Source organism: Euprymna scolopes, chromosome 43 (assembly GCF_053919585.1).
Source record: "Euprymna scolopes isolate OS-2025 chromosome 43, ASM5391958v1, whole genome shotgun sequence".
NCBI classification, from domain to species: Eukaryota; Metazoa; Mollusca; class Cephalopoda; order Sepiida; family Sepiolidae; genus Euprymna; species Euprymna scolopes.
The window spans coordinates 12,596,181-12,623,429 of NC_136524.1; the positions used below are offsets into that span (position 1 = coordinate 12,596,181).

Here is a 27,249-nt window from a genome sequence, read left to right on the forward strand (position 1 = left end):
TTGAAATCAGCAATTAAGGTCAGAGCATTCATATGGATGTTTGTTGTAGCTTTTCAACTTATGAAATGATAAATTTTCAAAAAGAACGCTTTTAAAAATAATAGAATAAATGTGAATGGAGAAATTTAAGATAATTAAAAATAGTTAAGGTAATTTTTAAATAACTTATACAATAGTAAATGACACTTAAGGACTATAAAGGAGTATCAACATATATTAATATATAGAAAATATAATAAAAAGTAATACATATCTATGCTGAGATAGTCCTACTGCTTTCACAATATTTACCAATACTACCATCACTACCATTAATATTATATGACCAATCCTTTAATCACTATTAATAATAATAATAATAATAATAGCAATAATGATAAAAATAACAATAACAACAATAATATTGATGATATTCCATCAGCAGGAAAATCCTTGCCGAATCTTTCATGGCGATCAGTGACTTAGAACTCGAAACTATCCTCCACGCTAGAAATTCTCTTCTTTGACAACAAAACGTGGGTTAAGAAATCCAATCCTGAGGACCCCTTTGATGTTCCAATGTGAGCATTTGATAGTGCAATTGTGTGTGATCTGGTAGGCCTTTTTATGCACATTCCCTAATCATGAATTCGGCCTCTACCAAGATGATGGTTTATGTCTTTCACGCAACTACAATTGTCAGAACCTAGACAGCCTCAGAAAACAAATGACCACATTCCTTAAAGAACTCTGTTTTAATATCACCATTGACACAAACCTCACTTGTGTGGATTTTTTAACTGTAACATTGGACCTGTCCAGCAACTCTACCACAAGCCTACTGAACAGCTTAAGGTACATCAATAGTCAATCATGCCATCCACCCTGTGTTTTCCAGAACCATGTCCCCAGCATCAGCAGAAGAATCTCCATAATAATATTAGTTATAATTATTACATGACCAGAACAAGATCAAGAGAAAACCATAACACAAACATTCGGGGCTCAATGGTCATTAAGAGACCAGTATGGTTCTATACTTTCTCAATGACTCAAATTCAAAAATATCCTGCATATGTAATATTTTAGATTATTCAAACTCTTGTTCTCATCTTGGATGTTATTCTTACATTTCAGTTGATCTCTGACCGTCTTCAAATGCATCTTGAACTTGTGAATCTGCATGGAATTTTGAACAGAACCCTTTATTCAATCCACAAGTGCTCTTGTTTTGCCAGCCATGATCAAGTAAAAGTCTTAAGTAATTCATGATTGTATTTTTAGAATTACCTATAGTGAGGATTGAATTTTTCAAAAGAACTGATTATACTTAGCACTTTTAGCCATTGTGTCACAGTTCAAGATGAAAACAGTAGTCCAAACAAGCTAATACAAATTATCAATCCACATCTCAAAAATGTTACAATGTTTGTTAATATGGCATAACCATATCGACTTTTTAAGAATTTCTTGATGTTAAGTTCAGTTTTTTTTGCTTAGACATTTCTTTTATGCTTCAAGTTTTTTTTTTGCATGATGAAGGCCCAGAAGCCACTCGAGGATAAGGGTTAAAGATTGTACATTAGTAAATGAGACAATATGATAATAATCGTTAGTAGTGGAAATTTGGAAAATTGGATTACTTAAGAGGATGGCTCATCAAGAACTTGTTTACGTTGGACTTGAAGACAACCAAATTGTAGTCAGCTGGAAAGCAGGAAAACAGAACAGAGTTCCACAGGGGTGCAGTTCTAAGAAAGCTTTGTTCATGGAATCTACATTTAGGCTTAGACACAGATAAAGAGTGGGGGGAATTATTGATAGTGGTTTCAGTTAGACCTGTTTTTTGTGAAAGTTTGGCAAGAGGAGACCATAGCACTTGCCATGAAAATAACGATAAAGCAGAAACAGGCTCACAATATCTCTTCTGTGGGAAAGAGGTTGCAGGGAAAAGAAAAGGGCATCACCTACTAGGCTATGAAGTCTATTTTGAACTGTCAAGGTAGGATAAGTGCTTCCAATTAGCTCCTGCCCAGGTGTGATAACAGTACTCCATCCTTGGATGTACCTGGCAAGAGCCAGGTACATTCAAGGATATAGGCAGAGAATTGCATCAGCAGTGAATATCTACTGGAGCAGTAGAATGATCCAACCATTTTTCGAGCAGCCTTAGCAACGGATTTGATATACGTGTTCAATTTCAGATCAGGAGTAAAGATCTGACACAGAAGCTTTTAATATTTTAAAATATTTATTTGAGGTTTGCTATGGATGCTATTTCATGCCATACCCTGGAGAGATTACATTTCACCAATTAACAGGTACTAGTCTTTATTTTTAAAAAATTCTTTCGAATAGATTGTAGAGTCATATAGCATGTAAGGATATATTTTGTGAATAGTTTCTGTAATTGGTAAATTTTATTTTACCAATAAATACGAGAGATCCTCACAGTTACTCTAATCCCAGGTCAAAATATATCTGGGAGTAACATGACTAAGGCGTAATTTCATATTCTTCAAACATTGCAAATTTAGACCTCACAACTAGTGTGTCATTGCTAGAGCACTTACAGCTAGTTTATAGTTTATAGAGTTCAGAAATAGGGTAGACGGGGGGGGGGGATAAGCTGGTAAAAATGGACTTTGAAGTGTGTGGTGGTGGTGGTGACTAAAAGAGTCCAAAGCAATCTAGTGTCTTTTGGAGGACAAATTCTATTTAAGCCATATACGGAACACATACTCCCATGTTGGGCCAGAGTGGACCTGGGAATAATTGTAACTAGTGATTGATTCTACACTCGCTAAGAGCTCACCAAAGAAACTTCCCTACTGTATTATGTATTTTTTTCTTTGTGTTATTCCCAAGCTACAGCAGAGCTCATAATAATGGATTTAGGTTTCCACTTGGCAGGACCACAGGCCTGATCCAGGATTAAAGTGAGTTTTACAGAAATCATTGTGTAGAGCAAGGGTTGACAACTTATGGCCTGCAAGGCCAGATCTGACTTGTGAAGGCATTTTGACTGGTCCACAAGCCTGATTACCAATGATTTTTTAACATGAAAGACGATTCTTTTGGATTTAACAAAAAGCCTGCTGTTATCTTTCTCTGATTCACCAACCAAATTTGAATACTATGACTACAAAAACACAATAAAAATCGAATTGCCTCTGTTTAAAAAAAACAAACAAACTGAAAGCCAATTTGATTGCCCAACTGATGACAGATATTTGGTGGGGATAGCTTCAAAGGGATAATGTTGTCTCAGTAGACTTTCTATTTCATTCCTCCAACAGCAACCTCCAATCACTTACCCATGCCACCTACCCTATGTAAGTTGTCAGAATCTTGTAATGGATCTTGTTTTTATCTTATACTCTTCTTCTCAAACAAGAGTTTTTCACCTATTATGTTTTGGGTACTTATGCATCCTTTGAACTAGATGTAATTCCACGTTCGGCTCAGCTTTTCCTGGAACATGACGTCAACAGCTCGAGTTTAGCTAATGTAACATGATGATCAGCTAATCACAACACCACATCCAACTCGATGTGCATGCACGCGCCCAAGCAGCAGACAAGAATTTGGATCCCAATTGAAAGAGGGAAAAAAATCCACCATTACTCACATGCAAGTCAAAAAAGTAGAGAAGATCTAACAAAAATAAAAAAATGAATTCGATTATCTGGTCACACCAACCTCTGTAATAGATTTTTGTCAACAGAAAAAAAAAATAAAAAAAAATTGCTAAAATATGCAAATAGCAGCCACGAGTGCATCCTAGCGAAAAGAGGGAGCATAACAGATGGCTATGGCTGGAGATGTGTCAATGTTAAATGTCGACGGTGGATAGCAATCCAGATTGGGACCTTCTTTGTTGTTTATCTCCATATTAACTTACATCACCGAAAGCTACCCGATTGGTAAAGAGCTACGGCTTTTTTTTTTTTTTTTTACATGAGTATCACCACTTATCAAGGCCCAAAGACCACTCGAGGATAAGGGTTAAGAGCGTACAGTAGTCAATTTAACAATATAGTAATTGTTAGTAATGGAAATCTGGTAAATTTGTTAACTTAAGTAGAACGGCTTATCAAGAACTTGTTTATGTTGGACTTGAAGACAATCAGATTGTAGTCAGCTGGAAAGCAGGAAAATGGAAGACAATTCCACAGGCGTGCAGTTCTAAGGAAGAAGCTTTTTTCATGGTTTAGGTTTAGGCACAGATAAAGAGTGAGGGGAATTATTGATAGTGTTTTCAGCTAGACGAGTGTTTCTTGTGAAAGTTTGGCGAGAAGGACCATAGATTGAAGCTCAGTTGAGCCCTTGCCATGAAACTAACGATAAAGCAAAGACAAACTTGCAACATCTCTTCTGGGTGATAGAGGTTGTAGAGAAGAGAAAAGGACATCTCCTACGAGGCTACAAAGTCTATTTTGAACCCTATCAAGGCAGGACAAGTCCTTTCTAGCAGCTCCTGCCCAGATGTGGCAACAGTATTCCATCCTTGGATGTACCTGGCTCTTATATAGATAGAGAATTGCATCAACAGTGAGATATCTACTGGATCAATAGAAGGATCCCACCATTTTTCCAGCGGCCTTGGCAACAGATTTAATGTACGTGTTCCATTTAAGATTAGGAGTAAAGGTCAAGCCTAGAAGCTTGTCAAAACAAGACGAGAGCCATTCATTTCAATTGATGCCAGATGTGGATCAGAACGTTGATGATGTAAAGATAGAAGCTTGGTTTTAGATGCATTAAAAGTAACCAGCCACTCCTTTCCCCATTGTACCACATGCCAAAGATCAGAGGAGAGAAAATCAGAGAGAACTTGGTCGTTTACGGTCTTAGATGTGCTACCATAGATGGTAGTGTCATCAGCATAAATGTCTACGAATGATGTAAGGATGTGATTTGGAAGATCATTAATGTAAATCAGGAAGAGAGTTGGGCACAGGATGGACCCCTGAGGGACTCGAGCATTAATACTGTGAGTTTCTGATTTTTGCCCATCAACTACTACTTTTATGAACCTATCAGAGAGAAATGATTTAATAATTGAGAAGACATTTCCACTTATACCATAGCTGGAGATCTTGTGAAACCTTTATGCCATACTCTATCAAAGGCCATTGATATGTCAAGAGCAATTGTACTAGAAAGGTTGCCTCTGTCGAGAGATTCGCTAATCCTATGAGATATAACTGTAAGCACATCTGCTGTAGATCTAGCAGAACGGAAACCATATTGTGTGTCACTAAGAAGGTTATTTTTGCTGAGATGTTTGATTACTTCTCTATTTAACACAGATTCCAGCAACTTATTCATGATACACAGGAGACTTATTGGCCTGTACTGAGAAGGAGATGAGCGATCACCTGAATTCTTAAATACAGGGCATACTGATGAGATTTTCCAGGGTGGTGGCAAGCAATTCTCCTTAAGACAACATTTTGGCTGAAGTTTTTTGAATACTATAATTGGAATACCGTCAGGTCCAGTTGCTTTACTGGAATCAAGGTTTTTGATTAGCGTGGCAACATCACGTACAGATATTTGTATATCACATAGCATGTTTTCTGATACAGAAGGAAATATTGGGGGTTGGTGGCCTTGGTCGCAAAAGGTAGAATTAGCTGTGAAGTTCTTTGGCAAAGAGTTTGGCTTTGTCTGATGCTGACAAGATTATCTCAGGTCCATTGATGATAGTTGGGATAAAGCACACGCTTCTGTTCAGGATTCTGTTTGCTATTTGCCAAAACTGGTGGGAACCAAGCCGCTGCTCAGCTACTTTGGACTTGACAGACTGAGCATACAACTCTCTTTCGTTCTTTTAACTTTCTTACAATGGTTGCTGGCAGTCCTGAAAGCGGCTTTAGTCTCAGTACATCTATTACGTTGGAAGCAATGGAAAAGGTGATTTCTGTGCTCAATGGCAGCAGCACATTCTAAAAAGAACCATGGCTGGCTGTTAGGTTTTTGCTGGAACATTTTTGGGGATATGAAACGGTCTATACCTACAATTAATCATTCCGTCAGGTCTGATACTATAGAGGACACATCCTTTTTAAACATGCAGAGGTAGATCTGATATAAATGTGCGGAAGCTATCCCAGTCAGCCATAATGTATCGATATACTGTACGATGGAGAGGTACGCCTGGGGACTTATTACATCTTCTCCACCCACTTTCCTATACTCTGATGCCATCCAAAAGTCTGAGCAAAAAACCCCATCTTCCTAAGAAAAAAAGAGTCTAACTACTCCCAGTCGAATTGGCAAAAAAAAAAAAAAAGTCGAAAGAAAATAAAATAAAATAAACAAGCCCAACCTACTCACTTTTGTTGTTTCATAAAAAATATTTGAAACACATAAACAAAAATTTGTTTCAATTTTCCATCATAAAATTAAAAAATACTCGGAAAAAAAAATTATCCAAAAAAATTTGCTAACACTTATTTAAAAAAAAAAAAAAAAAAAAGTAAAAATTATTTGACGCACAAAAAAAAAAAATTTTTCTTCACGCACTTCGTAAAAATTAAAAATTACAGTAGTTTCTTGCTTTTTTTTTTGGTTGATGTTTCTACATTTAAAATTTTACTGTTTTCTTTTATGTAGTGTTATGATTTAATCGGTAACGCTCAGCATTATTCAGCTGTTGATGACATGCTCCAGCGAAAGTCAAGTGAACGTTGTGTTACGTCTGGTTCAAAGGATGCATAAGTACCATTTTTTGCCTGCTGTCTGGCTCGACATGGATCATATACTGTGTTATGCATTTCATTTTGTTTTATGTTGAGTTTTTTTTTTTTACTTTGAAGTATTTTGACGTTCCTTGAATAAAACTAATTTTTTGTTAGTTTTTTTTTAATTTTAAATTTTCTTAGTTTTTATGATACTTGGTTTATTTTCATTACAATTTTAAATACTTTATGGTTTTAAATACTCAAATTGACAGGGATTTTCCTTAATTTTTCATTAAGGGCATATGTTCGGCCTGCAACCTGTCATTATAATACAATCCGGCCTGCAGAGTCTAATGAGTTGCCAACCCCTAGTGTAGGGCATCAGTTTGCCCATCTAATTACCATTAATCTTCGTCTTGATTGTTTCTTGGTAAATCTAATTTAAAAGTGAGTTTTGCAACTGTCATTGATTCTCAGTATATGTTCAAACCATCTTAATCACCATCCTTCATCTTACTCTCGATCAAATCAATGCTGTACGACTTTCTCATATAATTTAATATCATATCCAGGAAAATGAAACACAAAACTGGCTTTATTCAATGGAACCTACAATTATAAGTAAAAGGAAATCATTAGGATTTTTCACTTATGAAAAAAATGTACAATTTTTTCTGTCACAAGTATGTACATGATAAAATGCTTTTTTTGTAGGGAGAAAGATGAGGAGTTATGGACTGGCACAAAAAAATGTTCTAAGAACATTCTTATTGTAAAAAAAGAAAAAAAATTACTGATGCCTAAAACTCAATCTGTTTATGCCAGTCATTTATTATAAGCACCCACTCCTCACTACTTTGGAGAAAGTATACTAAAACTGGAAATTGCAGACTTTTTAATGAAACTACTGTGAATATTTTCATAAATAAACAGTATCATTTGGATTATTCTGACTATTATTCTAAGCCTGTAGTTTGTGAAAAGAAGTTACTGGAATTGGAAGCTGTATAACAATGATGTATCAGAATAGTGATACCAGCAAATCAAATGAGCTGGAACAAAGAAAGCAGGAAACAGACAATTCTGGATATTTATAGAAAAAACCGAGACTAAGAGCATCACACCTGTAAAAGAGAAGAGTACAGCCAATCAAATTACAGATATGTTTCTGCACCTAATATTTTGGAGATTTTGAGAGCAGGAATATAATGTATTGTTTGGAATACTATTCTCATAAATTTTAGTTGATCTAATTTCTTCTACAGGTGCATTTTGCCAAACTCAGGAATCTTTGAATTGATCCTGTTATTTAATCCATATGGGTAACTTGCTTTTATTTCATCAGAGTAGAAGGCTTAAGTAATTCTTTCTTATAGTTTTAGTATTGTCCACACTAAAGATTGAACCTTCAACCTTAACAACACTGTTACTTAAAACTGATTATTACTTAGCAATTTTATCTGTTGTGTTACAGGACTTGCAATTCTCAGTACAAGTGATATTAATGCAATTACAAATTACTTAAAACTTACATCTAATCATGATGGAACAAGGGCAAACTAGAAGGTCGGATTTTACATTTTTGGAAAGGGTGTGAAAAATAATATTCAAGTTGAGAACAGTAGTCCAAATAATCTAAATTAGTAATCCTCATCTCAAAAATTCTGAAACACAAACTGCATACATTTTTCTTTTTTTTTTTTTGGACACCTTAAGTATTTTTGCCAACTCAAAAGAATCACATCAATTATGACTGAAGCACTTCAAGATCATCAATGATCAAAAGGGCATATATTTTTTGTTTATTCTATTTTATTTACTTATTGAAAAATTATAATCAAACAGACATTTTTTACAATACATTTAGAAATTTATTAAAAGAATAATATTTTTAACAAAACGGAAAAAATTAATTAAAAAAACAAACAAAAAAAAACATTTAAATAAGTTTTTTTTTCTTACAAAACTTTTTGCTTTATAAAATTGGGGATCTTTGAAACAAAATAAGGGAATTATATTAAATATTTAATAATAACATAAAATTTTTAAAATCCATAGTTTTATTTGCATAACATCTTTATAATAAATAAACAAATATAAACATTGCAAGTGTTATTTACTTGTTTAGAGACATCAGTTTTTAATGTAGGAAGAATCCTGCTATTTAGTTGTACAATCAACTGCCACTTTCACTCCATTTGTCGCCCCTCCCAATTGCAACACACTTAATTTTAAGGATAAATCAATTACTGGCAAAGATATGACAGTTTTTCTTTCCTTATCAAAAACGGTAAAATTAGTTCCAATAATTTTGTAAGCACAAACATTTAACATAAAACTTTGATCTGTGTAAACAAATGCTAAAGTTGTTAAAAATGACAAATTCTTTGAAATCCTTTTAATATTCTCATAAAATGTTATGTCTTTCCATGCCTCCAACTTGATCCATTTATATAGAGAAGTAGCCCCCACCCCCTAAAATATGCTAAGAACAGAAATGTTCTAATATATACAGACACAGACAATCTCTTTTTAATCATCACTTCTGGCCTTGACAATATAATTACTTTTTTCAAGAATTTATACTTACTTTTCTTTTTCTAGATGATGACAATCGTTTCATTTCTAGATCTGAAACTGCTGTTAATTCTTCTGAAAGTTCTGCAGAAAGTTCTTTAGAAAGTTGTGAATCTGATGTTTCTTTCAAATTTGTATAAATTTGTATTTCATCTTGAAGTTCTTTTCTTGACAACAACTTTTAAAGAAAATAAAAAATTTATAATCAATAAATTAACAATCATTTTGATTCTTTTTGTATATTTGCAAAAAGAAAAAAGAAAATCCAATTTAAAAAATATTTTGGTAAGTTTGAGTTTTGTTTAAAAAAGGGGACAAATAATCATATATAGTATTTGTGTGAGAAATTAAAATAATGTTAAATTTTAATAATTAGAAATGTTGTAAAGCAACTGTCTCTTATTCACTGGGTCCCTAGGTGGTAGGCAGGTGAATGATCTTCAGATATGGAAACTAGCTGCAAATAGCCAAACAGCAGTAACAGGCCAACTCACAAGCTACTCAGAGGACATATGTGGAATCAAGTATATCTCCATGAAATTCCCAATGTAAAGTTTAGACTTGGTGATTGGTGGCCACCATAAAAGCTGACAAAAAACAGGCTCAAATATTTTTAATGTTTTTAATTGTTTTAAAACATTAAAGTATTTATGCAAAGAATAACCCATTTTTTGTGAATGTTGTATCAGCATATTCCAGCAGCTTATATAAACTGCCAGAAGATACAGTGCACAGATCAAATTTTTCAGATGCTAGAAAAAGAAAACAAAAGATAGAAAACATTTATCATATGATTTAAATGAAGAAAATGGAAATACAATTAAAAAACAAAGCAAAACAAATCAACCTACAGTAAGTTTCATTAATAAATATTTACTTTTTTGTAAAATAACGTACTTCTGCATTTATTGACCCACAATTTCCACTAAGTTACTCAGGTATGCCCGGTGGATCATGGGAAGAACTGTAAATGGTTGACAAGTAGTTTTCTGGATATTAAGACATTTTTTTTAATGTATTACTTAATGAATTTTTATGGTCGTTGCCATTCTTAACATGGAGAAGGAGAGGAGTTGTAACAATTTGTGTTTTTTGTAATAAGGTTTGCCCGGACGTTTCCGGTTATTCTCATCATCTAGTGGGCACAATCGAGTAAGTTTGTGAAAATCATGGGTTGATAAATGCAGAAACATCTAAAATAATGAATAGTAACAAATAAAAACATTTTTTTTTTTTTGTAAGAAATGCCTTATTTTTGGCTGCTTCCCTTTTTCTGTTAAGGCTAGGGGGTAGACTACTTTTTGGGAAGATTTTTAGTTATCTAGCATTGTTTCCTAAGGAAGTATGCTTTACAAATGTCTCATAAGAAATTTTCCAATTGGCCACAGTGTGTTCTGAACTGATGACTGTTGCATGAGGGACTAACAAGAGTTTTCACCGTCTCGAGTTGCGTCCTTTATTGGTGACGCCATTATGTAAAAGCCGATCTATCGTTATGTTGTTTATAATCCATTGACATCCTCAATAAGATAATGACACACTTTTACTGTAAATTTCAAACACTTGCAATGTTGTGGGACCACATGTTTATAATTTTTTTCAATTTTAAGGTGCAATCAGAAAAAATGTTTCATGACACAAGGAGGTACACTGCCTGCATTGATCATTTGGACACCTTAAAGCAAATCAGTCACTCATGATACTTTTTTAATGCATTTTCTTGCACCGGTTTGGCATCTCATAATGCTTCTGAACTTTCCATCTGTCAACACAATAATTCTGTGACCATGCAGGGTTAGGTTCTCTTTGCTTATGAAGCTGCTTCTTGATTTTGTAATAAAAAAAATTATTTCAACAAACTTTGTAATAATATCAGTAATTTTTGCACAGCAAATGTTATTTAATCAATTTTGTAAAGTTTTTAGCTGCTTGTCCAGAATTCCCTCATATAAAAAAAAAATCTGCATGACAGAAAGGAAATATTATACACCAAAAATCACAAATTGATCAATTAGTTTCATTTTTATACAGAAAATAATTTTTAAGCAAATTTGAATTTTTTTATGCCCTCTCCTATGTTAAGAACGGCTTTCAAGTTTTCATTATTTGGAGTTATCTCCCTTGTTTTTTTTAGCCTGTTTTTAAAATGACCTTGTGAGTCACTCCTCAGTCATAAAATTTGATTTTCTCATTTAAAACTAAAACTTCTTGAGCAATATACATGCTTTTTAGTGTGCAATATTTTCTTTTCCATCATGGGTACACAAGCCATACAGGTTTTTTGTTATTTTTGTTTTTTAATACCGAGGCAATTCTGGACAAGCACCTAGTTTTCTGCTGATTATTTTACTTTTTACATTTTATTTATTTCAGCAACAAAATAAAACTATTTCTTGATTTAAAGTTTAAGATTTACTTCTAAATAAAATCAGCAAATAAAATATATTTGTTAGTTTAAATATAGAATATTCTAGAACACACCTCATCATACTATTGCATGTAATGTTCACCATCTTTAACCTGGTAAGCAACATTTGGTAGCCCTACTAATTTTGAATAAAATGCTTCATCTTTAAAACAATGTTATCATTTTTGTAGCCTTTTTATTTTTTTAAACATCTATTTAAGATGTCAAAGTCACAACTGAATATACACCCTTTTATGATAGCATAAACAAATTAAATGTAAAAAAAAAAAATGCTTTGTGTAAAAGAATTACCTTGATCAATGACTTCACTGTATTTTCTGGACAAGTCATTAAATATTTAAAAATGGCATTATCTTGATCTAAAGGAACATTTAAACTTGGTAAATAAGTTGTTAACCAAGTGTAGAAGGTTTCGGGAGTATTCAAGTAATAACTTATCTGAAAGAAAATAAAAAGGTAAAAAACAAATATTAAAATAAAAAGAGAAAAATACTATGCTGAATAATTTATGTGATTAAAATAGGAATGAAGCCAACAGTTTATAGATATTGTTTTTTATCTGTAGAAAAAAAATAGGAGATACTCAATTCTTGAGGTTTATTCAAAAATCTTAAAGAAGTACTGGCTTATTTTCAATACAACTTTAGTTTGAATGCTAATTTAGTCATGAAAATTATTGACAATGAGAAAAATAAGAAAAATGATGAGTTTGAGAGTTTAAATGGTTTCTTCAAAGATTCAAATAAAATGTTTGTGGTGGCGATAACACACACATACAGACACTTGATATTCAGAATGTGAGAGGTGATATATTATTTCCACAGTCAAGCAACATTGCAGCTCACACGAGCCATAAAAATCAATAAACTAGAATCAAAGACTCGAGTTTTGTTCTCATAAGTTGAACACATCCCAACTCAGGATTCAAAACTCAAATCTCTTGCAAGTGAGGCAACCTTAAATAACCATGCCACATGCAAGAATGTCATTAACAAACACAGATCAAGCAAACCGTTACCAAATCCGACTATGGAATATACCTACTTCATCTCACACAAGGGGGATGGTCATCACCAAGAACATAAGCCGATGTCTCACAAGTAGGATTTTTATACTCGCTAGGATGATGACATCGACATTGTCTTAGAGAGTGTAAAAATCCTACTCATCTTTTTTCATCTTACTCATTTCTTCTCATCTTTGGAACATACTTTAATGGAACTTGATTATTTTCGCATCCAAAGTCAAATATCTCTTCTAAATCATTTCATAAGTCATCAACATCTGGAGGTCAAGAGTCATAACTAGAGTGTATTTTTTTTTTTAGCAATCTGGCAGAAAATTAAGATATTTTTTAATTATTATGTAATAATTATTAATAATTAAAAAATAAATACATTAATTTTCTTCCTATCTAATAGTTATTTCATTTATTGGTACTTGTGCATTTAACGAACCAGATGGCTTTGTCCGACGCATGATGTCAACAGCTCTGGTTTTTCTGCTGTCTGACGAAACATGGTCATCAGCCAATCAAAATGCTGCGTACTTAGTTTCAACTTAATGCCGTGTGCACACGCGTCGAGCAGCATACGAGAATTTCAATATGGGCATTCGAGATGGCGGCAACTAGGAATCTCCATCGCGAATGTGGGTTGCGGTCATGCCATACTATGGACTGGAAGAATTTCCTGTGAGATATATGCCGGGATTACTTTCTCAGGAATCCCTGGCAGATAGGAGGCCCAGGAGGCCATACGGTCGAAATTGATGTGTCTGTCTTCTTCAGCCGCCGGAAACACAACGTCGGCAGACGTCTAACACCAGTCTGGGTCTTCGGTGGATATGCCGACCCCACCGAAAAGGAGGGTTTTTTGGTTAACGTACCAAATAGGAATGCCAAAGCCCTCCTTCCACTAATAAAAAAATACATTCTGCGGGGGACCATAGTCGTATCACACTGTTGGAGGGCTTACAGCCTTAATTTTGTAGATCCTGTAACACAGGCAACAACAGATCATGTAGAGCGTGGAAGGAAGCAAACAGCGCAATAAACGAGAATGCGGAACCAACTGGGGGCTTTATCTTTTAGAGTTAATGTAGAGACAAAAGTTTGGTAGGCAGTCGTTTGACTCCATATTAACCTACATCGCCGAAAGCTACCTGATTGGTAAGGAGCTTCCTATCACATTCGCGATCTCATCTCCGTCCACCTTTTCATCTGATGCCCTCCAAAAGTCTGAGGAAAATACATCCTCCTGAGAAAATATGTTCCTAGCAAAAAAAAAAAAAAAAAAATCCTGGTTTAAAAAAAAAAAAAAGTTTTGTTCCTTTCCTTTTTCTCTTACGATTTTTTCTTACGTAAATAGTTGAAAAAAAAAAAAAACGTTTCATAATAAAAACAATTACTAAACTTTTGTTTGAACAAAAAAAAATTATCCTACAAATATCATTTTTGTTGGTTATTTTACGTAAATAGTAGGAAAAAAATGTTTCATTAAAAAAAAAATAATTACTTACTATTATATGTTTACAAAAAATGTTTTTATGTATTTATTTTGCAAACAAAACAATTTCAAACAATAATACTACTAATAAAAAAAAACATAAATGAACGGTAGGTTTTTGCTTTTTATTTATTTATTTTTGGATGTTTATACAATTTACAATTTCATTTTACAGTCATTTTCTAGCGTTGTTTTTATTTTATCGGCAACACTCGGTTTTATCCGGCTGTTGACATCATGTGTCGGACAAAGTTAAGCAAATGTCTGATTCGTTAAATGCACAAGTACCAATTTATTTATTTTTGTCTTGTATTAAATGACTAGCGGGGGTGCCTGGTGTTGCCCAGGTGTTTGGAGGTGTGTGCGTGTGTCAGATGGATGCCTTTGCTTCAATCAGTTTCACTTTATTTATACAAGAAAGACAAACAAACACTCGAGAGAATTTTTTTAAACTCAATCAAAAAGATAGAGATGATGTTCGTTCGCAAATCAGAGATATTATGATCTTGGAAGTATAAGGAAACTTCTCCATGAATGTAACCGACGTGAGAAGCCTGAGGAAAAACGGACATACACAAACGCTCGCCCATTTTGCCTTTTATATAATAGATGTCTTCAACTGAAATTGTATTGGCAATTAGTTAAAAAAAAAATTACTCATTAGGCAAAATACTTCAAATCAAACAACAACCTTCTGTGTTACAATTAAATTACTGAATTAAATTTGCATAAAAAAAAATCACCTTTTTTAAATCTTTTATGTTCCTTGTCATTTGAAAACATCGTCCTTCACAGATATGTCTTACAGTGAGAATGCAGCGTAAATACATTGGACTAGACAAATGCTGAAAGCTTTGGTCAAAAACTTTGCTGAAAAGAAAAATGAAATAATTTTTGCCTTCAACATTCATCGTATTCAGTTTAACGTTCAGTATAAATGCTGGCATGTGTTGGACAGCTTTAAGAAATTGACTTCCAAACTAACATACCTTTGCCCAGGTTTCTATTTATCCTTCTTTCTCTCAAGTCCACCCTTACGACTTCTGCACGTTTTCTTTAAAATTCCCTTGCGAATCCACCGTGCTATCTGCTTTTGTTTTACATCCCTCATCCAAGAACTCATCTTTTAAGCCTTATCTCCAAGTGCTTTGATGAGCAATGATTTGTTAGTACATATAGTTAAAAACAAGATAAAGTAAATATGGATTTATTTGTCATTTTTTTTTTATAGGCGAGTCACTGCTTATCAAGGCCTGAAAGCCATTCAAGGATAAGGGTTAATACATGTATGATGATAGAAATTGGATAAAAATTGATTATTTAAGGAGACAGTTCAACAAGAATTTGTTTATATTGGACTTGAAGATGATCATGTTGTAGTCAGCCAGAAAGCAGGTGAGCAGAACAGCATTTCACAGTTGGACAGTTCTAGGAAAGAAGCTTTGTTCATAGAATTTGTGTTTAGATTTAAACACAGAGATAAAGAGTGGGGAAAATGTTGATAGTGGTTGTAGCTACGAATATTATTTTTTGTGAAAATTTGTGGAAATTTGAAGCTCCAATGAACACTTGCCATGAAACTAACAATAAAGCAGAGCCAGGCTCACAACGTCTCTTCTGTAGAAAAGAGGTTGCAGAAAGGAGAAAAGATATCACCTATCAGATTTTGAAGCTTATTTTAAATTTTGTCAAACAGGAAAAAGTGCATCGAGTGGCTCCTTCCCATTTTAGGATGTATCTAGCTCTTATAGAGTATTGGTGATGAAAAAATAGAAGCTTGGTTTTGGATGCGTTAAAATGACCAGCTAACTTTTACTCCATTGCACAACATGCTCAAAGTTGGAGGAGACAAACTCAGAAATCTTGGTCATTGTTGGCATAAATGGCAGTGTCATCTGCATATATGTTAATGAATAAACTTTAATTGTGGTTTGGAAGATTATTAATGAAGATAAGAAAGAGAGTTATGATTGATCCTCAGACAATACATTGTGGATGCATTATCAGCAGCTCCCATAACTCTCACTTCTCATAATTATACATTTAGAACGAGTGAAAGGGAAGACAAAAGGCTGTATTCTAGGTCGGCTGTATTTTTGCATGAGCAGTCGCCTGAGATGTTGGAAACTTTCTGTTTCTATGTCTATCCTTGTAGCCATGTCACTAATAAGAGTGCTAAAGGGAAATGTTTTAACTGGGCTGACATTATTTGCCTGATAATCAGGGGTCTGTACCTTGGCTTAACCACTTGTCCTATCAGCAGGTGCAAAGTACTGCAGCTGCTGTATTGCAATTTGGTGAATGGATTCTGGAGCATGCAGTACTTGTGATGGGGCTTCTCAATACCATATTAATGGGTAATTATTACAGCTTTACCTTATGGTTTACAAAAATAAAAAAATTTTCACTTCTTTTTCTCCCGTACTTTCCCTCTTTGCCCTGCTCTAACCAAGTCTGTTGACCTATTCCACAAATCCCAAAAACCCAAGAATAAAAGTCTCCAGAAAAATACATGATTAAATATATCTGACAATTCTATTCATTTTCAGTTTGTGAGAATCTATCACCATACTTTCCCTTTAGCATATCAATTTGACTTATATTACTTAATATTTTTTTCATTTTTTAAATGGAGAGTAGATAATGCATTATGGATGCGTTATCGGTAGTTCCTATAACTCTTGCTTCTCCTTATTTGTCCCTCGGTCCTCATTTCCAATGAGTGATGTTTCTGACAAAGGGAAAAGAAAAGGCTGTATTCTAGATTGGCAGTTTTGCGTGAGCAGTAGCCCGAGATGTCGGAAATTTTCTGTTTCTATGTCTATCCTTGTGGCCATGTCACTAGTAAGGGTGCTGGAGGTCAACGTTTTATCTAGCTGACATTATCCACGTAATAGTCAGGGACCCGAACCTTGGACTAACCACTAAGGAGTCTGTCCTATCAGCAAGTGCAAAGTACTAGGGCTGTTGTATTGCCATTTGGTGAATGGATTCTGGACCAGGTAGTAGCTTCTGGTGGGGCGTCTCAATGCTATATTAGTGGGTAATTGTTACAGCTTTACCTTATGTGCTACAAAAAAAATTCTTCCTTTTTTTCTCTCTTATTTTCTCTCTCTATCCTTCTCTAACCAAGTCTGTAGACCGGTTCCACAAATCCAAAAACTTCATGAAAAGTCTCCAGAAAATATACATGAATAAACCCAGAACTCCATCTTCCAACATAGACCCCCACTACCATGTCTCCTTCTCTCACATCATGGGGTCTACATTCCAACCTTCCAGGGGTTGAAACCCAATGACAGGAGACTAAACCAGACCTATTAACTATTAACTGGCATTGAATAGACTATTTCCCTAGATGAGTTTGTAATTAAAGGATACTCTAACTTAACTTCCAAATCTGATCCTCAAGATCGCCATGGGCATGGAATATGTGCCTACATTAAAGATGGCTTTCCATGTGGTAGGGACATCACTAAAGAAGACCCTGAATTACCCTTTCTTCCGGGTTGCACTGGCTCACACAACTGTGTTTATATTTGCGCTCTATCGCCCCCACAACAATGGAGTTACTATCTTTAAGAGTATATCTGAGAAAATTGACCACATCCTGTTTGCTTATCCTTCGGATAACATTCACATCTATGGAGACTTCAATGTTCACAATGTGGAATAGTTAGCCCACTCAAACAAGACAGATGATGAGGGAAGGTTCTGTCACAATTTCTTCATTGCTCATAACCCAACTCAGATTGTTCACGAACCCAAGCGTGTGCCCGACACTGACGGTCAATATGCAGGTCTCCTAGACTTTTTCTCACAACTTACCCTGACTATGTTCATCCTCCATTCTGTTTCCACTGGGATCTTCCGATCACTCTGTTGTATCAATTAAGATAAAAACAAAATGTAATAAGTCCTCAGACGTACCTCTCCATTGTACAGTATATCGATACTCTTTGGCTGATTGGGATAGCTTCCGCACATTTATCTCAGATCTACCTCTGCGTTCAATATTTAAAAAGAATGTGTCTTCTATAGTATCAGAACTGACGGAATGGTTAATTGTAAGTATAGACAGCTTCATATTCTCAAAAAAATTCCAGCAAAAACCTAACAGCCAGCCGTGGTTCTCTCCAGAATGTGCACGGAAATCACTTTTCCCATTGCTTCCAATGTAATAGATGTGCTGAGACTAAAGCTGCTTTCAGGACTGCCAGCAACCACTGTAAAAGAGTAATAAAGAGAGTTGTATGCTCAGTCTGTCAAGTCCAAAGTAGCTGAGCAGTGGCTTGGTCCCCACCAGTTTTGGCAAATAGCAAACAGAAGCCTGAGCTAATCTCGTCAGCATCAAACAAAGCCAAACACTTTGCAGCTAATTCTACCCTATGTGATCAAAGCTGTCAATTCCCCGTATTTGAAAACAGGCTATGCCACATATAAATATCTGTGTGCATGATGTTGCCAAGCTAATCAAAAACCTTGATTCCAGTAAAGCAACTGGACCTGACGGCATTCCAATTATAGTGCTGAAAAAGCTTCAACAAGAACTAGGTTCCATACTCACAAAGCTGTTTAAGCATTGTCTCAAGGAAAATTGCTTCCCAACACACTGGAAAACCTCCTCAGTATGCTCCTATTTAAAAATTCAGGTGATTGCTCATCTCCTTATCAGTACAGACCAATATCTCCTGTGAGTCATGAGTAATTTGTTGGAAGCTGTAAAATAGAGAAGTAGTCAACCACCTAAGCAGAAATAACCTTCTTAGTGACATGCAATATGGTTTCTGTTCTGCTAGATCTACAGCAGATATTCTAACAGTTATATCTCATAGGATTAGCGAATCTCTTGACGGAGGTTTCCTTTCTAGGAGGCAATTGCTCTTGACATATCAACGGCCTTTGATAGGGTATAGCATAAAGGTTTATTCCACAACATCTCCAGCTACAGTATAGCTGGAAATGTCTTTTCAATTATTAAATCATTTCTCTCTGATAGGTTCATAAGAGTAGTGGTTGATGGACAGAAATCAGAAACTCTCAGTATTAAAGCTGGAGTCCCCCAGGGGTCCATCCTGTGCCTAACTCTCTTCTTGATCTACATCAATGATCTCTCAAATCACATCCTTAGATCATTCATAGACATCTATGCTGACAAAACTAATATCTATGACAACACTTCAAAAGTTGTAAATGACCAAGTTCTCTCGGATTCTCTCTCTTTTGATCTTGAGCACGTGGTACAATGGGGAAATAGGTGACTGATTAAGTTCAATGCATCTAAAATCAAGCTTCTATCTTTACATCATCAATGCTCTGATCTTTGTTTGGCACCAATTGAAATGAATAGCTCTTGTCTTGGGAAGGCTCCATGTTTTGACAAGCTTCTGGGTCTAACCTTTACTCCTAATCTGAGATGAAACACGTACATAAAATTTTTTGGTAATATCGCTGGAAAAATGGTGGGATTGTTCTACCACTCCAATAGATATCTTACTGCTGATGCAATTCTCTACCTGTATAAGAGCCAGGTATGTCCAAGGATGGAGAACTGTTGCCTTATCTTGCCTTATCCTACCTTATCCCACCTTGACAGAGTTCAAAACAGACTTTGTAGCCTAGTGGAGGATGCGCTTTTCTCCTCCCTGCATCTCTTTCCCAGAGGAGAGATATTGTGAGTCTTTCTGCTTTATGGTTATTTTCATGGCAAGTGCTTGTCTGAGCCCCAATCTATGGTCCCCCCTCTTTCCCGACTTTCACAACAAACACTCGTCTACCTGAAATTGCTATCAATAATTTCCCCTACTCTTTATCTGTGCCTAAACCTAAACATGGATTCCATGAACAAAGTTTCTTTCTTAAGAAATCCAATTTACCAACTCCCCACTAACTTTACTTACTATAATGTTGTCTCATTGACTGCTATACACTCATTACCTTTATCCTCGAGTGGTGACTTCTTTGTAAAACAAAAACTATGACCAGAATATTATCAAGACCAGTTGCATTGCTGGCATCATTACAAACAGATGTGGAGGTCACTCAGATTGTTATCCGTCTTCAGAGTAATTTAATTAGATGGCCCTGATTGCATAAGATTAAGTTTGATGCAAAGTTGATGATCGAAATGGATGATGTACATCTGCTTGTTATTCGCTTCAGTCCATCAAGTCTCTGGACTTGATGGACTGAGCATGACTTTCTTGCATTATTTATAATCCTTTTGCAGTGATTACTGGCAGTCCTAAAGCCAACTTTAGTTTCAGAACATCCATTATATTTAAAACAATTGAAATAGTTGTTTCTACGAGCAATAGCAGCAGCACACTCAGGGGTGTAGCAAGGCTGGGTGTTTGGTTTTTGTTGTAATTTCTTTGAGAGAAATATAGTTTTCTATGCCAACAGATAACCAAGCTAAGTCAAATGCTATAGTGGACACATTCTTTAATAAGTTTAACAAGGAAGAAAACATTGTAAGAGGAGCTATTTATACCCAGGAATTTCAAAGCCTAATACTTCTCATCAGACATCTTGCTTATGGTAAATTAGGAAGGAAATATTAGAATGTTAAAATGAAGATTAAAATAAAACCATGAGAAGAATATAAAAAATAGAAATAAAACTGGAGATAAATATGAAGATAATAATAAATCTATAAATAAAAATCTAAGTGTTCGTTTGTTACTAATAGACAATCTAAAAAAATTACAAGACTGATTACTTTGACATTTTGATATAGCATTTTCATCATATACATGCATGTTTTAATGTCTCTTTAATTATAATATTCTATTTAATTTTTATTGAATAAATTAAGCGATTTTCTTTGTAACAAAGTGACCATTTTATTATATGGGGAATATTCACTGGCTACAAGACATCAATTTTATTAATTAATTAAACTTTCACAACATTTTTAAGGAGTAGGATGAATGTGTACAGACACATTTTCACAATAAATGACTGCAGAATATCAGTAAACTGTTTTTTTTTATTATGTTTATTTAGTTTTATAAATGTATCGTACATAACTCATTTTTTTGGTCAATGTGCTCTCGGGGACCAACTAAAAACTTACTTTTTAAAAGTAATTTTAGGGGTATTCGGCTGTTTCTTTTTTCATCTGTTTTTCTTTTTTCATCTGTTTTTTTTTTTTTTTGTGAGCACACAAATAAAAAACAACATGGATAACATTGTATAAAAGTTTTAATATTAGGAAAACTACTTGTCGGGGACAATTTTTAATGTGATATGCAAAACAGAGCCGAATACCCTAAAAATTTAACTTTTTAAAAGTCTTTAATTGGTCCTCTAGCAAATATTAATCTACTTTTTAAAAATAAATATGTTCATAAAAATGAGTATTAAGAATATTTGACATAAAAATCATTAAAAATGTATTAAAAAAAGCTTACCTGTACAATACACATACCCCTTATAATTTTTTTTTATTTTCCTTTTTTTCAATTTTTGAATCTACTGAAAGAAAATGCAGATAAAATCAATATTTAATGATTTTTAGGAGGTGCTCAGTTTCTAATAAACCTTCTCAGACTGGAATATCAACGGATACACAAAACCGATTTATTTAAGAGTCTGTTCAATTGTTGGTCATTGTTTGGGGACAATTTTACTAATTGTGGTTAATTCTTATTTCAGTCACCTAAATTATTCAGAGTGAAATGAGTTTTGGAATTTATATGCAAACAGCTTATTTTTACTTCAAAAAAGAACATTATAACACAAAGTTAAACCACCACAAACTTCTACTTACATTGTATTAGAAACTGAGAGACCCCCTAAAAATCTTTAAATATTTAATTTTTAGCAGATTTTTTTTTATTTTTGCAGAATCTGGTAAATGAGTGTCTAATCGATGATAATCTACTGAAAATATTGAAAAAGATGAAAAGAACCTCTCCCAACCATACAGGCAATAATTCAGTTTCGTGTTTCCAATAAGGGGGATCAATTTATTAGAACTTTGTATTAGAAACTGAACACCCCATAAAAATCTTTACATATTGTATTTTTGGCATTTTGTTTTGGATACTCAGGAAGATTAGTTTCCAACCACTAATAGTCCGGTATAAAAATTGAAAAACAGATGAAAATAGAAAAATATGAGGGGGGGGAGGGCTCATTGTACAGGTTGGCCAATAAAAAAGGGTGCTTCTTCGTTATTGTAGCAAAATCCGACAGCTGAAAAGTTGATTTTTAATTAGAAACCAATGATAACTACTTACATTTTTTGTTAATTTCAACAGTAAGCAATTTTATCTACCTAATTGACATGCCACAATTAGTTAAGTATTTCTGGAAAATATTACACAAAACATTTACTTCCAGGATTCGACGAAAAAATGATTTCGGCCATGTTTGTTTTGTCACGTGACATATGATGTAAACACAAAGAAAATACATAAAATTTATTAATTTCTTTGAAAATTATTTTCTTTAATAATTAATTTTCTACCCAATCGGTTTCCATAATTTTTGGATATTTTCATTACTGTGACATGGCAATTCAGTAAATACCATTAGTTTCACTTGAACATCAATATTTCAATTTTTGCATTTCGAATAACAAAGTTTACCAATATTCTCAGTTATTATATTTGAAAGCAATATTTAGAAAAACAAAAAAACAAAACAAAAGCAGCAGTTTGCTAAACTCTTTCCTTTTTTTAAAAACTTATCCTACAACATTTTTACATTCTCTTCTCTTTTTACTGAATTATCGGTTTCTACCTTGTTGGTTTATTCTTTAAAAGTTTCCATTTTTTTTTATTGATTTATTATTGATAAAGCACTATCCTTTCATGAAAGAAAACAAAAATTGGCTAAATTTTTTAATTTAACATTTTCCAGTGTGCTCACATATGTGTTCATAGCAAAATTAAGCCCTCATATTTTTCCCTCAGTCAAACTCAGGAAGAACGGGCATCGGTGAATGTGCATAGAATGATTTCAATGGATATACCATTTTAATGAAACATATTGCACATATTGCATTTGCTTGGTGTTTGTAATAACCATCAGCAAGGCTCATGGACAATTTTTACATTTGTGTGACTTACATCTCAGAAAATATATATTTTGGGCCAGATAGAGAGGATTTATAAAATTGCAAATTGGATTAGTCCCAAAATGCATAACTTCTGGTCAACTATGGGAATTTCCATCTTTTACAGAAATCCAAAATCTATATGAAAAATTTTCGATTTATTTCTGAGATTAATTCATATCTACTCAATTTTTTTTTTCTTTGAGGGGAGTAGTAAATACCAACCATGAATGCTCTTTAGGCATTCAATGGCTACACCCCAGATTAAGCTCTCCTTTGGTGAGAAGGCAAGAAAATGCCTGCTCTCAATAAAGCTATATTTAAATACCACTATAATACTTAGTGTTGTTCATGAATAGACATCCACTGTATGATACCATGCGACAGTTTTAAAAAAATTGAAATTTGTACATCTGAATTTATATTTCATGGCTTATGGTAAAGAGATACATCAAATTTGACTGTATAATCAGGAAGAGCACACAATTTTACATAAGAGTGCCAAGTTTCATGAGAATAGCTTGAAAAATAAATAAATGGTGGTGAAATTACCAAATTTCTTGAAATGTTGAGGTTCGTAATTTAGCCCACTTTTTCTAAAGAAAAATGTCCATGGAAAAGCATAAATTTTGGCACTTAAGATTCTTATAATTTCTGAACTACTAATGGTATTTGCATAATTCAAACGGTTTTAAGCATCTTTTACATAGCCCATTTCATGCAAGTTAATAAAATAACAATTATCTAAAAAGAAAAAAAAATCAACTTGTAATGCTAATTGTAGTATTAAAGTTACAATATTTTATTCAAGACAAGGAATATGAAATAAAGGTGACAGGTTCCTTATTCCATGGAGTTTCAAAGATAGGCTCCTCTCCTCAGAGAAAAAGGTAAGTATAGATAAATATTTATTTTTGCTGGTTGCCTCAATGTTGAAAACTTGAGAAAAAAGTTTTGAAAGAAAATAAAAGCTTATAGGAAAAATGAAAAACAATACTCAACAATCTCCAATATTATATATATATATATATATATATATATATATATATATATATATATATATATATATATATATAGTGGCTTCCTTCAGTCTTGACAGACTATGGATACCCAATTTTAGAGGGCCTGTGTGTGGAATTTTTGTGGCAAGAGTTGCTCAATCTCTAACCACATCTTTCTTGAATTCGCGTTGTTAAATACTAGTGGCAAGTTGAGGTTCAGGACAACTGGAAACAATACAAAGATAAGTGGAGAGCATATACAGCACCTAGAATTGGTTGGTTGTTTTTGTCTTATGGTATATCCTTTTGGGGTTATTTAATGCTAATCCAGTCATTTTGAAGAAAAAAAAAATATGTTCTAATTTTTTATATCTTCAAGTACCTATTTATTATGTATTCATAGTGTTCGGTTTAGTTGTCTTTTTTTTTTTTTCTATCAAAATCTTTTTGGGTTATGCTATGTTGAATTTAACCATAAAAAAAAAATAAAAGGAAAAGAGAATTTAGGCTTCAAGGTATTTATATCTTCAAATATTTATTCATAGGGTTTAGTTGTTTTGTAAAGAGAAAGAGGGTTTTCGAGTTTGTTAAGTTGAGTGAATCTGAAAATATTAGGAATTTTTTATGTTTATTTTTTTCTAAGATATTGAGAACGAAGCTGATGGCACATACTTCAGGTGTAAAAATGGAACTTTCAGCTGGAAGAGCCTTTTTAAGAGTTGTTCTAGTTGAAATGGCAGTGCATGACACTCTACTGTGGTCTTTGGAGCAGTCATTAAAAATTTGTAGATGGTCAGGGTATTTCAGAAGAATATCACCATTTTTTTTCTTGGTAGGTATTAGGTTCGGTATTTACTTTTGGGAGTTTGTTTAATTTTAGAATTACTTTGGGTTTTTGGAGAATCCAAGGTGGAGTTTTAGGTAGAATGTGTTCCTGGATATTTTCAACAGGCATTTCTGAAACCTCTGCATGAAGACTTTCATCTGGGAGCATTCTAAAAGCACCGAGTGCTAATCTCAGTGCTCCATGGCAGATTGGATCCAAAATCTTTATGTCAAAGTTTCTAGCCAATTCATATATAAAACTACCCTAATCTAGTTTAGATCTAATACCATATAGTTTTATTAAAGTTTCTTGGTCTGCTCCCCACTCTGTGTATACTATCACACGTAATAGTTGTAATCTTTTATTGCAACTACTTCTTAGGTTCTTCAGGTGGGGGATGAATGTCATTTTTTTTTATCAAATATTAATACTAGAAATTTGTGTTCATCTACAGTGGGGATTACTGTTACTCAGAGTTTCAGTGTAGAGTCATTGTGAAATTTTCTCTTATGGCAGAAATGTCTGCATTTAGTTTTTGTTAGGAAAAATCTATATCCACTTTCCGTTGTCCATTCATCCAGTTTGTATAATCATTGAAGTTTGTGTTCAATATTGCGTATATATTTTGATCTGCAATACACTAGGAGATCATCTACGTATAAGGATCCCTCAATGTCAGGTTCCAAACATTTCACTCTGCTGTTCATTTTGACATTGGCTGGCATCATGGACATTACGCTTCCTTGAAAGACTCCAACCGCCAGGTCTCATGGGGTCAGAGAAAGTAGATCCAATGTGAACACTAAATTTGCGGTCAGATAAGAATCGCTTTATAAATTGTTGGAGTCTGCCTTTTAAATCAAGATTACGCAAATCTCTCATTATTCCGTGTAGAGTCATTAGGTTGAAAAAGATTGCTGATAATAAATGCTTCTCTTATAGCTCCACTCAGACTATGTGATCAGTCGCACTTATTTTATTATGGAATCCACATTGTAGGTTGGAGTTAAAGTTGTTGGATTCAAGATACAAAACCAATCTGTCATTTATTATTCTCTCCATTATTTTACACAGCTGGTTAATGAGATCGATATATATTTTTCGGGTTTGAATTGTCTTTTCCTGGTTTCAGGATTGGTATTATTGTGGTTTGCCTCCATAAGTCTGGGCATTCATCTTCTGTCCATAATTTGTTATAAGTTCTTAGTAATTTTAGAGATTCTGTCGAGAGTTGCTGCAAGAATTTGTAATGGATTTTATCTGGTCCTACGGCTGTGTTGTGTATGGCTTTTAATAGAATCTTTTAATTCAGTTAATGTAAGAAGTTTATTGCAATTTAGGTTTTTCGATTTAAAATTTAGTTTATACCGTTTGGCATTTTGTTTAATTGTAATAAATTTTTTGCTATAGTTTTGATTCGATGAATTTTGGAAAAGCTTTCAGCTAGTAAGTTTGCTGTAGTCCTTTTATCAGTTATTTTCAAGGAGATACTTAATTGGTGTTGACTGATGTTTACTTGCAATTTTTCGAATTATCTCCCATATTTTTCTTGGTTCCGAGAAGGAATTCAATTTGCTGACATTTTTTTTTACAATTTGTCACTGTGCAGAGGGAGATAACTCGTTTATTTTTTCATCTCATAATTTAGGACGCTATATTAAAAAAAAAAATCAAAACATTACCCTGTGCGACCAAGGCCAATAAGTCTCCTGTGCGTCATGAGTAAGTTGTTGGAATCCATATTAAATAAAGAAGTAGTCAACCACCTCAGCAGAAATAACCTTCTTAGTGACACGCAATATGGTTTCTGTTCTGCTAGATCTACAGCAGACGTGGTTATATCTCATAGGATTAGCGAATCTCTCTATAAAGGTTTCCTTTCTAGAGCAATTGCTCTTGAAATATCAAAGGCCTTTGATAGGGTATGGCATAAAGGCCTACTTCACAAGATTTCAAGCTACAATATAGCTGGAAATGTCTTCTCAATTATTAAATCATTTCTCTGATAGGTTCATAAGAGTAGTGGTTAATGGGCAGAAATCAGAAGCTCTCAGTATTAATGCTGGAGTCCCTCAGAGGTCCATCTTAGGTCCAACTTAATTTTTGATCTACATCAATGATCTCCCAAAACACATCCTTAGATCATTCATAGACATTTATGCTGACGACACT

General features: G+C 33.9%; 1 protein-coding gene across 7 annotated transcripts in view; it reads right to left on the bottom strand.

Moving 5' to 3' along the window:
* LOC145268193 (uncharacterized) overlaps positions 1–27,249 on the bottom strand; it is a 175,863-nt gene that overhangs the window by 34,457 nt on the left and 114,157 nt on the right. For 5 of the 7 annotated variants that reach the window (XM_080123433.1, XM_080123435.1, XM_080123431.1 and 2 more), the window contains 4 exons: positions 14,927–15,053; positions 11,968–12,114; positions 9,262–9,426; positions 1–57 (listed from right to left, as the gene is read on the bottom strand). The exon at positions 1–57 is cut by the window's left edge and continues 18 nt beyond it. In XM_080123433.1, coding sequence (XP_079979559.1) covers positions 7–57; positions 9,262–9,426; positions 11,968–12,114; positions 14,927–15,053 — 490 coding nt within the window. In that variant the 3' untranslated portion in view covers positions 1–6. The remainder of the gene's footprint in view (positions 58–9,261; positions 9,427–11,967; positions 12,115–14,926; positions 15,054–27,249) is intronic. The other 2 variants (XM_080123437.1, XM_080123432.1) reach the window with 2 other exon arrangements.